At 39.5% G+C, this 14,461-nt stretch overlaps 1 protein-coding gene across 6 annotated transcripts in view; it reads left to right on the top strand.

Moving 5' to 3' along the window:
• The window catches only part of SLC4A7 (solute carrier family 4 member 7), a 119,253-nt gene that overhangs the window by 98,848 nt on the left and 5,944 nt on the right, over nucleotides 1–14,461 (top strand). For all 6 annotated transcript variants that reach the window (XM_055557982.1, XM_055557983.1, XM_055557984.1 and 3 more), the window contains 2 exons: nucleotides 6,342–6,473; nucleotides 10,563–10,660. In XM_055557982.1, coding sequence (XP_055413957.1) covers nucleotides 6,342–6,473; nucleotides 10,563–10,660 — 230 coding nt within the window. The remainder of the gene's footprint in view (nucleotides 1–6,341; nucleotides 6,474–10,562; nucleotides 10,661–14,461) is intronic.

The raw sequence follows: 14,461 nt of genomic DNA, 5'->3' as shown, positions 1-14,461 counted from the left end.
TACACCTTTCATTGCCCTTATTTTTCAAGAAGAATTATATGCAACTAAGTTTTAAAGCAAGAGAGTTCCAGGAAAACATCTATTTCTGCTTTATTGACTATGCCAAAGCCTTTGACTGTGTGGATCACAATAAACTGTGGACAATTCTGAAAGACATGGGAATACCAGACCACCTGACCTGCCTCTTGAGAAATCTGTATGCAGGTCAGGAAGCAACAGTTAGAACTGGACATGGAACAACAGACTGGTTCCAAATAGGAAAAGGAGTACGTCAAAGCTGTATATTGTCACCCTGCTTATTTAACTTATATGCAGAGTACATCATGAGAAACGCTGGGCTGGAAGAAGCACAAGCTGGAATCAAGATTGCCAGGAGAAATATCAATAACCTCAGATATGTAGATGACACCATCCTTATGGCAGAAAATGAAGAGGAACTAAAAAGCCTCCTGATGAAAGTGAAAGTAGAGAGTGAAAAAATTGGCTTAAAGCTCAACATTAAGAAAACGAAGATCATGGCATCTGGTCCCATCACTTCATGGGAAATAAATGGGGAAACAGTGTCAGGCTTTATTTTTGGGAGCTCCAAAATCACTGCAGATGGTGACTGCAGCCATGAAATTAAAAGACGCTTACTCCTTGGAAGGAAAGTTATGATCAACCTAGATAGCATATTGAAAAGCAGAGACATTACTTTGCCAACCAAGGTCCATCTAGTCAAGGCTACGGTTTTTCCAGCCGTCATGTATGGATGTGAGAGTTGGACTGTGAAGAAAGCTGAGTGCTGAAGAATTGATGCTTTTGAACTGTGGTGTTGGAGAAGACTCTTGAGAGTCCCTTGGACTGCAAGGAGATCCAGCCAGTCCATTCTGAAGGAGATCAGCCCTGGGATTTCTTTGGAAAGAATGATGCTAAAGCTGAAACTCCAGTACTTTGGCCACCTCATGCGAAGAGCTGACTCATTGGAAAAGACTCTGATGCTGGGAGGGATTGGGGGCAAGAGGAGAAGGGGACGACAGAGGATGAGATGGCTGGATGGCATCACTGACTCGATGGATGTGAGTCTGAGTGAACTCCGGGAGATGGTGATGGACAGGGAGGCCTGGTGTGCTGCGATTCATGGGGTTGCAAAGAGTCGGACACGACTGAGCAACTGAACTGAACTGAAGTTTTTATTTGTAAAAATCAATAATGGATAACTCCTTTATAATAAGTAAATATAAAAGATTAAGAAAGAGAAAAAATGCATAACCACAGCTGTGGTTTGAGGGGTTTTAAGACAATAGTACATGAGTCTATACTAGTATATGAGCATCTAGAGTAGAAGTCAATAAACTTTTTTATGTAAAGGGTCAGCTTTGAAGGCCTCTAGACTATTATATAGACACTTACATAACAGGAGAGAAATTTCCACAGTTTTTACTGATAAAATTCAAAACGCAGTTGTACAGCTTTTTTAAAATGAAAGACTGCCAATGAGAAGAAGGGAATTTTTCATTTGGAACAATATCTCACTTAATTAGAGTTAGTCAAAAGTTACTGTTCCTCTCATCAGATTAGATCTAAATGCTCATCTGTAAAAACTATTCTTAGCTCATAAGCCATACAAAACAGGTGATGGAATGGATTTATCCCAGGGTCTTGTGGTTTGCCTACCCCTGACATAGAGGGAGAAGCCCACTGTTTACTAGTGTTAATGGTATGAACTGCAAGTTCTGACTATGGTATAAGATAAGAGTAATATGATAATTGGTATAATGACACGATACCATTATTTGTATATGTATTAGCCCAAATGACTCAAAAAAGACTAAAATATTTACTCTTAATAGAATTAGTAAGAATTTTGTTAAGGTAGCTGGATACAAGAAAACATGATAACCAGTATACAGGCTCTATCTTAGTAATAATGCTAAAAATTGAAATGAAAAAAATTTTATTCATAATAGTGACCAAAAACTATAAAATAGTTAATAAATTGAAAAGGAGATACTTATTTAAAGAGAAAAAAAGTATAGTAATATTTGTATTCGTTTCTTAGAGCTGGTAAAGTATCACAGACTCATTGGCTTAACGCAGCAGAAATTTGTGTCACAGTTCTGGAGGCCAGAAGTCAGAAACGAGGTATGGCCAGGGCCCTGCTGCCCCGACGTCTGCAGGGCACTCCTGCTCTGCCCCTCCCTGGCCTCTGCAGACAGCCTTTGGTGCCCTTGGCCTGCAGGCATATAACTCCGGTCTGTCTCTGTGACGGCGTGTGCTGTGTGGTCGCTGTGTCAGCATGAGACCCTTTTAGCGCAGCGCTAGAGTGCTGCACACAGAAGGCAGTGGCCCCCACTCCAGCACTCTCGCCTGGAAAACCCCATGGGTGGAGGAGCCTGGAGGGCTGCAGTCCATGGGGTCGCTGAGGGGCGGACACGACTGAGCAACTTCACTTTCACCTTTCACTTTCATGCATTGGAGAAGGAAATGGCAACCCACTCCAGTGTTCTTGCCTGGAGAATCCCAGGGACGGGGGAGCCTGGTGGGCTGCCGTCTATGGGGTCGCACAGAGTCGGACACGACTGAAGCGACTTAGCAGCAGCAGCAGAGTGCTGCACAAGGAGCCCTTTCTCTCCAGCGTGACCTCTTCTTAATTAATTACAGCTGCAGCAACCCTGTTTCTAAATAAAGTCTCATTATGAGGTACTAGGGGCTGGTACTTAAATGTTTTCCAGAGGGACACAAGTCGACCCTTAACAATGTTGCAGGACATAAAATTAAGACCTGAACAGATAGAAACATACACCATAGTCTTTGTTTTGGGTACTTATTAGTATTATTAAAATATCACTTCTAAGTATATAGTTTACTAATTTTATTTGCATGTATATTTGTGTCTTTGGGGCAGAAGGGTGGTATCAGTGAGAACTGGGTAATTTTAAAGTTCATAGAGAAAAATAGATGCCAGAGCCACAACATGGATGGTGGAAATACTCTGTGTCCTATTGGGGTGTGGGTTACAAGAGTATGTGTAGTTTTCAGCAGCATCAAACTCTATATATGATATTTTTAGATATGTAAATTATATACTAAAGGAAAATATAGTTGCAATAAATATCAGAGAATAACACAACAAAGGTCATTAGAATTCCTGGTTGGGTTGAGGGTTGAAGGTCTTGATTCTGTGCTAATGCCATAGTGTTTTGATAACTGAATATTTACAAGTTGCCATCAAGTCAGCATGGCTAACACAGTATGAAATCTCATAAGAATTGACAAATAGATCTGAAAACAGGACCAATGACTTCAGAAATTTATCAGAATATATGAGAATTGACCACCTGAATATTTCATTAAAGGCAGTAAATTCACTTAATGGAAAAATAATAAAAGATTAGACTACATACTGGGAGCTATATAAAGTTGCTGAGTGATTGAGTGAAAGTTGCTCAGTCATGTCTAACTCTGCGACCCCATGGACTGTATAGTCCATGGAATTCTCCAGGCCAGAATACTGGAATGGGTAGCCTTTCCCTTCTCCAGGGGATCTTCCCAACCCAGGGATTAAACCCAGGTCCCCCACATTGCAGGTAGATTCTTTATCAGCTGAGCCACAAGGGAAGCCCAAATAAAGTTGCTATGTAATATCATATTCCGAAAGAAATAGTAAATCAATTCATGATTTAAATTTTAAAACAAGTTATAGTAAAAATTTAGAAAACTATTCATATAATTGAGTGGTTGAAGATAATTTTTCAAAGAAGGTAGGGAATCTAACAGAGAAAGATGATTTTTTGACCACATGATATTTGTTTTGTATGTCCTTAGTAAAATCAGATTGTGAACTGGGAGAAAATATTCGTTACATATAAAACAGAGAGTTTCTATCCAAACTACACAGAATTTTTAGGATTTCATGAACAGCAGTCAGTTGAAAATCAACTGGAAAAAAAGGCAAAAGGTAAGAAACAGTAAGAACAGAAGATGGAAAACTAGGCAGAATGCTCTTTGACATAAATTGCAGCAATGTCTATTTAGATCCACTTCCTAGAGTAATGAAAAATAAAAACAAATAAACAAATGAGACCTAATCAAACTTACAGACTTTTTAACAGTGAAGGAAACCATAAACAGAGCAAAAAAGACAACCCACAGAATGGGAGAAAATATCAGGAAATGATGTGACTGTCAAGGGGTTAACCTCCAGAGTACGCAAACAGTTTGTGCAACTCAATATCAAAGAAGCAAACAACCCAGATCTAAATAGACATTTCTCCAAAGAAGACATGTCACCGATGGCCAAAAAGCACGTGAAAAGATGCTTAACATCACTAGTTATCGCGTTGGTCCTCAGTTGTGTCCGCCTCTTTGTGACCCTGTGGACTATAGCTTGCAGGATCCTCTGTCCATTGAGTTTTTCCAGCAAGAATACGGGAATGGGTTGCCATTTCCTGTTCCAAGAGATCTTCCCTACCCAGGGATTGAACGTGGCAGATGGATTCCTTACCACTGCGCCACCTGGGAAGCTAATTATTAGAGACATGCAAATCAAAACTACAGCGAGGTACCGCCTCACACTGGTTAGAATGGCCTTCATCAAGAAGTCTACAAACAATAAATGCTGGCGGACTTCCCTGGTGGTCTAGTGGTTTAAAAAAAATTTACCTGCTAGTGCAGGGCACGTGGGTTCAATCCGTGGTCTGGGAAGATGCCGCATGTTGCAGAACAGCTGAAACTCGTGCGCCACAACTTCTGAAGCCCTCGCACCCTGGAGCTCATGCCTCTCAACAAGAGAAGTCACTACAGCGAGAAGCCCAAGCACCACAACTAGAGAAAACCCACGCACAGCAACAGAGACCCCACACGGCCAAAAATAAATACATCTTCAAAGAGTGCTGGAGAGGGTGTGGCAAGAAGTGCACCTCCCTGCAGTGTTGATGGGAATGTAAACTGATGCAACCGCTATGGAGGACACTATGGAGATGCCTTACAAACCAGTGCTGCTGTATGAGCCAGCAGCCCCGCTCCTGGGCATAGATCCACACAAAAGCTGTAATGCTTTAGAAAGGTGCCTGCCACCCCTGTGTTCATAACAGCGCTATTCACAGTAGCCAAGACATGGAAACAACCTAAATGGCCATCGACAGAGAAATGGAGAAGAAGATGTGGTGCGTATATACAATGGAATATTATTCAGCCATAAAAAGAACAAAATAGTGCCATTTGCAAAAACATGGATGGACCTAGACATTATCATACTAAGTGAAGTAAGTCAGAGAGAGTCAAATATCATAGGATATCACTTAATTTGTGGAATCTAAAAAAATAATAATAAAAAAATTAAAAAAAAAAAGATACAAAGAAACTTATTTACAAACCAGAAACAGACTCACAAGCATAGAAAACAAATTTACTGTTACCAAAGGGGAAAGGTGGTGGGGAGGGATAAACTAGGAGTTTGGGATTAACATATATACATTACTGTATATAAAATAGAGAAACAGCAAGGTCCTATTGTATAGTACAGGGAATAACTCAGTATTCTATATGGGAGAAGAATCCGAAAAAGAATAGATTCATGTATATGTATAACTGAATCACTTTGCTGTACACTGGAAAATAATACAACATTGTAAATCAACTCTACTCAAATATAAAATAACAATTGTTTAAAAGTAAAAAAAAAAGAGAGAAAATCAAATTCCCAATGAACATTTGAAAACATCTTCAACCTTTAGCCCACCAGGCTCCTCTGCCGTGGGATTTTCCGTGCAAGAATACTGGAGTGAGTTGTCATTTCCTTCTTCAGGGGATCTTCCCAACGCGGGGATCGAACCTGCATCTCCTGTGGCTCCTGTATTGGCAGGCAGGTTCTTCACCAGCTGAGCCACTGGGGAAGCTCTTAGCAGCAGAGAAAAGCAAACTAAAGAATATTGTGTCTTTTCCACAAACATAATTTGTAGAGTAAAACCTAATGCTGGAAAGTGGGTTCTCTAATGCCTTGTTGAAGAGATTTTAAATATTATATCTACTTATATAATGTAAAGTCATCCTAAAAAATAATAATCTTGTTTGTGAAGATAATCATTATGCTTAATCTGCTTTATAATTTTATACAGAATTCAAGGGACTTATATAGGAAAAGGCTAAAAACATCATTTTCTTTAAATTTTGAGCAGAAAATTGAAAAAGATAAATAGGTGACTAGGTTTCTTTGAAATAAGATGATGTATAAAGTAATTTTAAAATAAACTATATGAAGTGCTTTTTTATTTATGATTTCATAAACACTTTTTCTCCAGGTGATGTAATTTATATATTTTTAGATATTACTGAATATTCTTTCACTTACTTTTTTAAAGGTTCTTGCATTAGTCTTTGTTCGCAAACTCATGGATCTGTGTTTCACAAAGAGAGAGCTTAGTTGGCTTGATGATCTCATGCCAGAAAGTAAGAAAAAGAAAGAAGACGACAAAAAGAAAAAAGAGAAAGAGGTAAAAAAAAAAAAAAAAATTCAAATGTACACTATTAACTGACTGTTTAATATTTTATACCAAGTAGTAAACACTATTATAGTCACTTCAGTGGGAATCAACTCTTTCAGTCCTCCTAAGAACCTTATTATTAAAAAGTGTTCAGCTCAGTTCAGTTGCTTGGTTATGTCCGACTCTTTGCAGCCCCGTGGACTGCAGCACGCCAGGCTCCCCTGTCTGTCACCAACTCCCAGAGTTTACTCAAACTCATATCCATTGCGGAGAAGGCAGTGGCAACCCTCTCCAGTTCTCTTGCCCGGGAAATCCCCCTGGATGGAGGAGCCTGGTGGGCTGCAGTCCACAGAGTCGCACAGAGTTGGACACGACTGAGCAACTTCACTTTCACTTTCATACATTGGAGAAGGAAATGGCAACCCACTCCGGTGTTCTTGCCTGGAGACTCCCAGGGACGGGGGAGCCTGGTGGGCTGCCTATGGGGTCGCACAGAGTTGGACATGACTGAAGCGACTTAGCAGCAGCAGCAGCAGCGTGTCCATTGAGTCAGTGATGCCATCTAACCATCTTGTCCTCTGTCGTCCCATTCTCTTCCTGCCTTCAATCCCTCCCAGCATCAGGGTCTTTTCAAATGAGTCAGCTCTTCGTGTCAGGTGGCCAAAGTGTTGGAGTTTCAGCTTCAGCCTCAATCCTTCTAGTGAATATTCAGGACTGGTTTCTTTTAGGGTGGACTGATTGGATCTCCTTGCAGTCCAAGGGACTCTCAAGAGTCTTGTCCAACACCACAGTTCAAAAGCATCAATTCTTTGGTGCTCAGCTTTGTTTATAGTCCAACTCTCACATCCATACATGACTATTGGAAAAATTATAGCCTTGACTAGATGGACCTTTGTTGGCAAAGTAATGTCTTTGCTCTTTAATATGCTGTCTAGGTTGGTCATATCTTTTCTTCCGAGGAGCAAGCATCTTTTAATTTCATGGCTGCAGTCACCATCTGCAGTGTTTTTGGAGCCCCCGAAAATATAAAGTCTGTCACTGTTTCCTGATCTATTTGCCATGAAGTGATGCGACTGGATGCCACGATCTTCGTTTTCTGAATGTTGAGCTTTAAGCCTACTTTTTCACTCTCCTTTTTCATCAAGAAGCTCTGTAGTTCTTCTTCACTTTCTGCCATAAGGGTGGTGTCATCTGCATATCTGAGGTTATTGATATTTCTCCCAGTAATTTAGATTCCAGCTTGTGCTTCATCCAGCCCAGCATTTCTCATGATGTACTCTGCATATAAGTTAAATAAGCACAGTGACAATATACAGCCTTCACGTACTCCTTTTCCTATTTGGAACCAGTCTGTTGTTCCATGTCCAGTTCTAACTGTTGCTTCCTGACCTGCATACAGATTTCTCAAGAGGCAGGTCAGGTAGTCTGGTATTGCCATCTCTTTCAGAATTTTCCACAGTTTATTGTGATCCACACAGTCAAAGGCTTTGGCATAGTCAATAATGCAGAAATAGATGTTTTTCTGGACCTCCCTTGCTTTTTCGCTGATCTAGTGAATGTTGGCAATTTGATCTCTGGTTCCTCTGCCTTTTCTAAATCCATCTTGAACATCTGGAAGTTCACGTTTCACATATCGTTGAAGCCTGGCTTGGAGAATTTTGAGCATTACTTTAAAAAGTGTGCATACTTTTGTTATTTCCAGTTTACAAATAAGGAAACAGAGAGAGAGAGATTAGTAAGTAGACTGTCCTAAACACAGGCTCTTACCCATTTTACCAACTTGCCCTCAGCCCTTACATAGAGATACTTTAGAAAAATTACATATGATATGTATATAAATCAATAGCCGTAAGAATTTACCAGATAACACAGAATAATTCTACATCACAGTCTTCCATCTAACATAACCTTAAATGTACATGAGTACATTTTAGCATTCATTTTAATTTTAACAGCATTTTAATAATCTGGCATATATAAGGACAAAAGTGACATTAAGTAGATATCTTTTTATAGAAAATGTAGTAAAATTTTAGTTTTTATATTCAATATTATGTACCCTTAGTTGATTTGTATACTGAGATTTACATGAATACTCTATACTGAATTTGAAGTTTTTAACAACCAGCTCAGTACTGCAACCAGTTATGAAGGGCACATAGACACTTGAGTTATGTAGCATAGATGATTCTGTTAATTTCAGTGCCTCAGTTCATTTTCCCAGTCAGAATATTGTTTGAAAATCAAAGATAATACATTTTTAAAAGTTGTGGTCCTATTTAAATAGATCTCAAAATTACTGGGTTTTTTTCCCCTAATTTTTGAGAGAAATCAGCACAATTTATAACTTGTGTTGCATAGTTTTTATGAAAAAGCATTTATTACAGTTGCAGACAAATGCTTTTAGAAATTTGTTGGCTTTTTTTCATGGTTTGATTATTCAGTGCTGATTTATGGCAAATTACTGGTTTTATGTTTACTTTTAAATAAAAATTGTGACTTTTTAATGAGGATGTTAATTGTGAAACAGTTAAATTGAGTCTCCAAAATTTTTAAGAATTTTGTTTCCTTCAAGGCTGTGTGTGTGTGTATGTATGTATATATATATATGTAAACATAAGCTTTTGATGATTTTTCAAATAGGATATAATGTATTTATAAAATACTTAGGTAAAATTGCCTATTACTTCCTATATCACTTAGAATAAGGTCATTTGCATATCACAAAACAAAAGTAGAGCTGCCTTAAACACAAGAGTTCTTTCTTTTTGTCCTGTAAAAGGAATCTTGAAAGTTAAGTGACATTGTGTGTGGTGGTTCCACAGTTGTCAGGAACTCTGTTAGTTTCTCCCAGCCCGGCGTAGACTTTCCATCCTCAGCATCCTGTGATGGGTCAGAGTGGCTGCTGAGCGTGGGCTGCATTAGCAGCGGAGTCAGAGACAGTGGGAGGCAGCAGCAGCAGTCCCACCGTGCCACCCAGCAGTGGCATCCAGGAGGTTCCACTGGCACCACACTGAGCTGCAGGGAGTGCTGAGAAATTTAGGTTTTATTGTTTTTTAATCTTATATTGTTTTTGTTAAAACCAGGTACATGGTCACCCCCAAGTTGTGGGATTTCTTTTCGTAAGACAGGTGCTCTCTCCGTGTCTCCTGTACTGCCCCCTCTCCATCCTCATTAGGGTTGTGTCATGATTTGGGTTCATGTTTCTTAGCTTAGGTGTTCTCGACTTGAGGGGATGGTCAGAAAAGGGGCTGCTGCTGGCAGCATATGGCCTGTTGTACATCCTCCATAGACAGGACTGGCTCCCAGGACAAGCAGTTGTTTGGCTCTAAATGTCAGTGTTGCTAAGACTGAGAAACCCCCACTTTATCCAAGTGAGGTTTTGCTTATATTGTATTGTAATGAGAGCCATGAGATTTCACAAAATTTTGTTGCTCATTGTACATGGTGTGTATGTGCTCAGTCATGCCTGACTCTTTGCAGCCCCATGGACTGGACCTGGCCAGGCTCCCCTGTCCATGGAATTTTCTAGGCAAGAATACTGGAGTGGGTTACCAGTTCCTTCTCCAGGGGATCTTTCCAACCCAGGGATTGAACCCGCATCTCTTGTGTCTCCTGCCTTGGCAGGCAGATTCTTTACCACTTGCGCCACCTGGGAAGCCCCCCTCTCATTGTGTACCTGTGTAATACTTGATAATAAAATTTATGGAGATTTTCCTGGCAGTCCAATGGTTAGGACTCTGCACTTTGAATAGTCAGAGAGCTAGGATCCCTTGTGCTATGTGGAGTCGCCAAAAGTAATGCTAATAGTAGTAAATTTTAAAAATAAAATTCATGTAGCTAAATTGATATTTAAATAGTACTAATGATTAACTCCCAGAGCTGGAAGTTATAACCCTTAAAAATTAATCTTTACAAGTGATTGTTTTCACCTTGTGTTACAAGTATGTGTTCATAATAATAAAATGAAATTTTCAGTCATGGCAAGTTAAATAAATATTGTCAGTTTGGTTGTCTGATTCTTTAAGATGTTGATATATCAATTGGTCCTGGAAATATTCTGGGAAAAGTCACCTCTACACGTCTGTTCTTTTCAAGGAAGCTGAACGAATGCTCCAAGCTGGTGAAGACACTGTGCACCTTCCATTTGAAGGGGGAAGCCTCCTGCAGATTCCAGTAAAGGCGCTAAAATACAGGTGAGATGCAGCTTTGCATTTTAAAATGTGCTTCGTTTACATGACAGTTGCATGAATGAGCCATGCGGTGTGTCTCTAAAGTCATGATGCCTATTTTTTAAACAATGACAAACACTGCACCTGACGTGTAGGCTGAAGGAGGGCTTCCTGCAGGTGGAAGAGGAAGTTGCTCACTCCTTCCCCTCCCGCTCGCTGACAGCAGCAGGATGGAGCGGGCAGGGAGAGACCTTGGCTTCCACACAGTCCAACACAGATTGTCCTGTCGTTCTCACTCCTTCTGTTTCAGTGAAGTTTAAACCCAGTCTTAGGATACTCCCATGCTCTCAGTAGTACAACTTTATTTTTTTCCCTTGCCCTCATTATGACGGAGGTCGGTGCGTGCTAGAAAATAACGCTTGTGGACGACCTTCCCACAGGTGACAGTGTTTAGAGGCCCTGGAACTCTCCTTCAGTTTTCAAAGGTGTCTTCTGCCCATTGCCAGTGAGGGCTCATACTAGGGAAAAATTAATGTTTATCATGTATAGTTTATCATACATGATTTTGGCGATTTGTATTAAAATCTACAAACTAAATATAGAGGTTGGGAAATGTAAGCTTTTTTCTTTAGCTTTAAAAACTTCTATGATTTATTTTTTTATTTTTTTAATATAAATTTATTTATTTTAATTGGAGGCTAATTACTTTACAATATTGTATTGGTTTTGCCATACATCAACATGTATCCACCACGGGTGTACACGTGTTCCCCATCCTGAACCCCGCTCCCACCTCCCTTCCCATACCATCCCTCTGGGTTATCCCAGTGCACGAGCCCCAAGCATCCTGTATCCTGCATCGAACCTGGACTGGCGATTCATTTCACATATGATATTATATATGTTTCACTGCCATTCTCCCAAATCATCCCACCCTCTCCCTCTCCTACAGAGTCCAAAAGACTGTTCTATACATCTTTGTCTCTTGCTGTCTCGCATACAGGGTTATCGTTACCATCTTTCTACATTCCATATATATGCGTTATTATACTGTATTGGTGTTTTTCTTTCTGGCTTACTTCACTCTGTATAATAGGCTCCAGTTTCATCCACCTCATTAGAACTGATTCAAATGTATTCTTTTTAATGGCTGGATAATACTCCATTGTGTATATGTACCACAGCTTTCTTATCCATTCATCTGCTGATAGACATCTAGGTTGCTTCCATGTCCTGGTTATTATAAACAGTCCTGCGATGAACATTGGGGTACATGTGTCTCTTTGAATTCTGGTTTCCTTGGTGTGTATGCCCAGCAGTGGGGTTGCTGGGTTGTATGGCAGTTCTATTTCCAGTTTTTTAAGGAATCTCCACTCTGTTCTCCATAGTGGCTGTACTAGTTTGCATTCCCACCAACAGTGTAAGAGGGTTCCCTTTTCTCCACACCCTCTCCAGCATTTATTGCTTGTAGACTTTTTGGATAGCAGCCATTCTGACTGGCGTGAAATGGTACTTCATTGTGGTTTTGATTTGTGAAGAATTGATGCTTTTGAACTGTGGTGTTGGAGAAGACTCTTGAGAGTCCCTTGGACTGCAAGGAGGTCCAACCAGTCCATTCTGAAGGAGATCAGCCCTGGGATTTCTTTGGAAGGAATGATGCTAAAGCTGAAACTCTAGTACTTTGGCCACCTCATGCGAAGAGTTGACTCATTGGAAAAGACTCTGATGTTGGGAAGGATTGGGGGCAAGAGGAGAAGGGGACGACAGAGGATGAGATGGCTGGATGGCATCACTGACTCGATGGACATGAGTCTGAGTGAACTCCGGGAGTTGGTGATGGACAGGGAGGCCTGGAGTGCTGCGATTCATGGGGTCGCAAAGAGTCGGACATGACTGAGCGACTGATCTGATCTGATCTGATCTGATAATGAGTGATGCTGAGCATCTTTTCATGTGTTTGTTAGCCACCTGTTCGTCTTCTTTGGAGAAATGTCTGTTTAGTTCTTTGGCCCATTTTTTGATTGGGTCGTTTGTTTTTCTGGAATTGAGCTGCAGGAGTTGCTTGTATATTTTTGAGATTAATTCTTTGTCAGTTGCTTCATTTGCTATTATTTTCTCCCATTCTGAAGGCTGTCTTTTCACCTTGCTTATAGTTTCCTTTGTTGTGCAGAAGCTTTTAATTTCAATTAGGTTCCATTTGTTTATTTTTGCTTTTGTTTACAATATTCTGGGAGGTGGGTCATAGAGCATCCTGCTGTGATTTGCCTATGTTCTCCTCTAGGAGTTTTATAGTTTTTGGTCTTACGTTTAGATCTTTAATCCATTTTGAGTTTATTTATTTTTGTGTGTGATGTTAGAAAGTGTTCTAGTTTCATTCTTTTACAAGTGGTTGACCAGTTTTCCCAGCACCACTTGTTAAAGAGATTGTCTTTTCTCCATTGTATATTCTTGCCTCCTTTGTCAAAGATAAGGTGTCCATAGGTGCGTGGATTTATCTCTGGGCTTTCCATTTTGTTCCATTGATCTATATTTCTGTCTTTGTGCCAGTACCAGTCTTGATGACTGTGGCTTTGTAGTAGAGCCTGAAGTCAGGCAGGTTGATTCCTCCAGTTGCATTCTTCTTTCTCAAGATTGCTTTGGCTATTCAAGGGTTTTTGTATTTCCATACAAATTGTGAAATTATTTGTTCTAGCTCTGAGAAAAATACCTTTGGTAGCTTTATAGGGATTGCATTGAATCTATAGATTGCTTTGGGTAGTATACTCATTTTCACTATATTGATTCTTCCAATCCATGAACACGGTGTATTTCTCCATCTATTAGTGTCCTCTTTGATTTCTTTCACCAGTGTTTTATAGTTTTCTATATATAGGTCTTTTGTTTCTTTAGGTAAATATATTCCTAAGTATTATTCTTTTTGTTGCAATGGTGAATGAAATTGTTTCCTTAATTTCTCTTTCTATTTTCTCATTATTAGTGTATAGGAATGCAAGGGATTTCTGTGTGTTGATTTTATATCCTGCAACTTTACTATATTCATTGATTAGCTCTAGTAATTTTCTGGTGGAGTCTTTAGGGTTTTCTATGTAGAGGATCATGTCATCTGCAAACAGTGAGAGTTTTACTTCTTTTTTTCCAATTTGGATTCCAAATTTATTTCTTTTTCTGCTCTGATTGCTGTGGCCAAAACTTCCAAAACTACGTTGAATAGTAGTGGTGAAAGTGGGCACACTTGTCTTGTTCCTGACTTTAGGAGAAATGCTTTCAATTTTTCACCATTGAAGATAATGTTTGCTGTGGGTTTGTCATATATAGCTTTTATTGTGTTGAGGTATGTTCCTTCTATTCCTGCTTTCTGGAGAGTTTTTATCATAAATGGATGTTGAATTTTGTCAAAGGCTTTCTCTGCATCTATTGAGATAATCATATGGCTTTTATTTTTCCATTTGTTAATGTGGTGTATTACATTGATTGATTTGCAGATATTGAAGAATCCTTGCATCCCTGGGATAAAGCCCACTTGTTCATGATATATGATCCTTTTAATGTGTTGTTGGATTCTGACTGCTAGAATTTTGTTAAGGATTTTTGCATCTATGTTCATCAGTGATATTGGCCTGTAGTTTTCTTTTTTTGTGGCATCTTTGCCAGGTTTTGGTATTAGGGTGATGGTGGCCTCATAGAATGAATTTGGAAGAAAAACTTCTATGATTTATTTACACATCTGATTCATCTGTTTATTTATTCTGTTTACAAATAGCCATATATAGTACAAAATTCAGTTTTAGAAGGTATATAGGTTCCTTCCTTGACCAGTTAATGGAA

This window comes from Bubalus kerabau, chromosome 20 (genome assembly GCF_029407905.1).
Source record: "Bubalus kerabau isolate K-KA32 ecotype Philippines breed swamp buffalo chromosome 20, PCC_UOA_SB_1v2, whole genome shotgun sequence".
Lineage (NCBI taxonomy): Eukaryota > Metazoa > Chordata > Mammalia > Artiodactyla > Bovidae > Bubalus > Bubalus kerabau.
The sequence above is the reverse complement of the archived record's forward strand: the minus strand, read 5'-3'. Positions and strand labels throughout refer to the sequence as shown.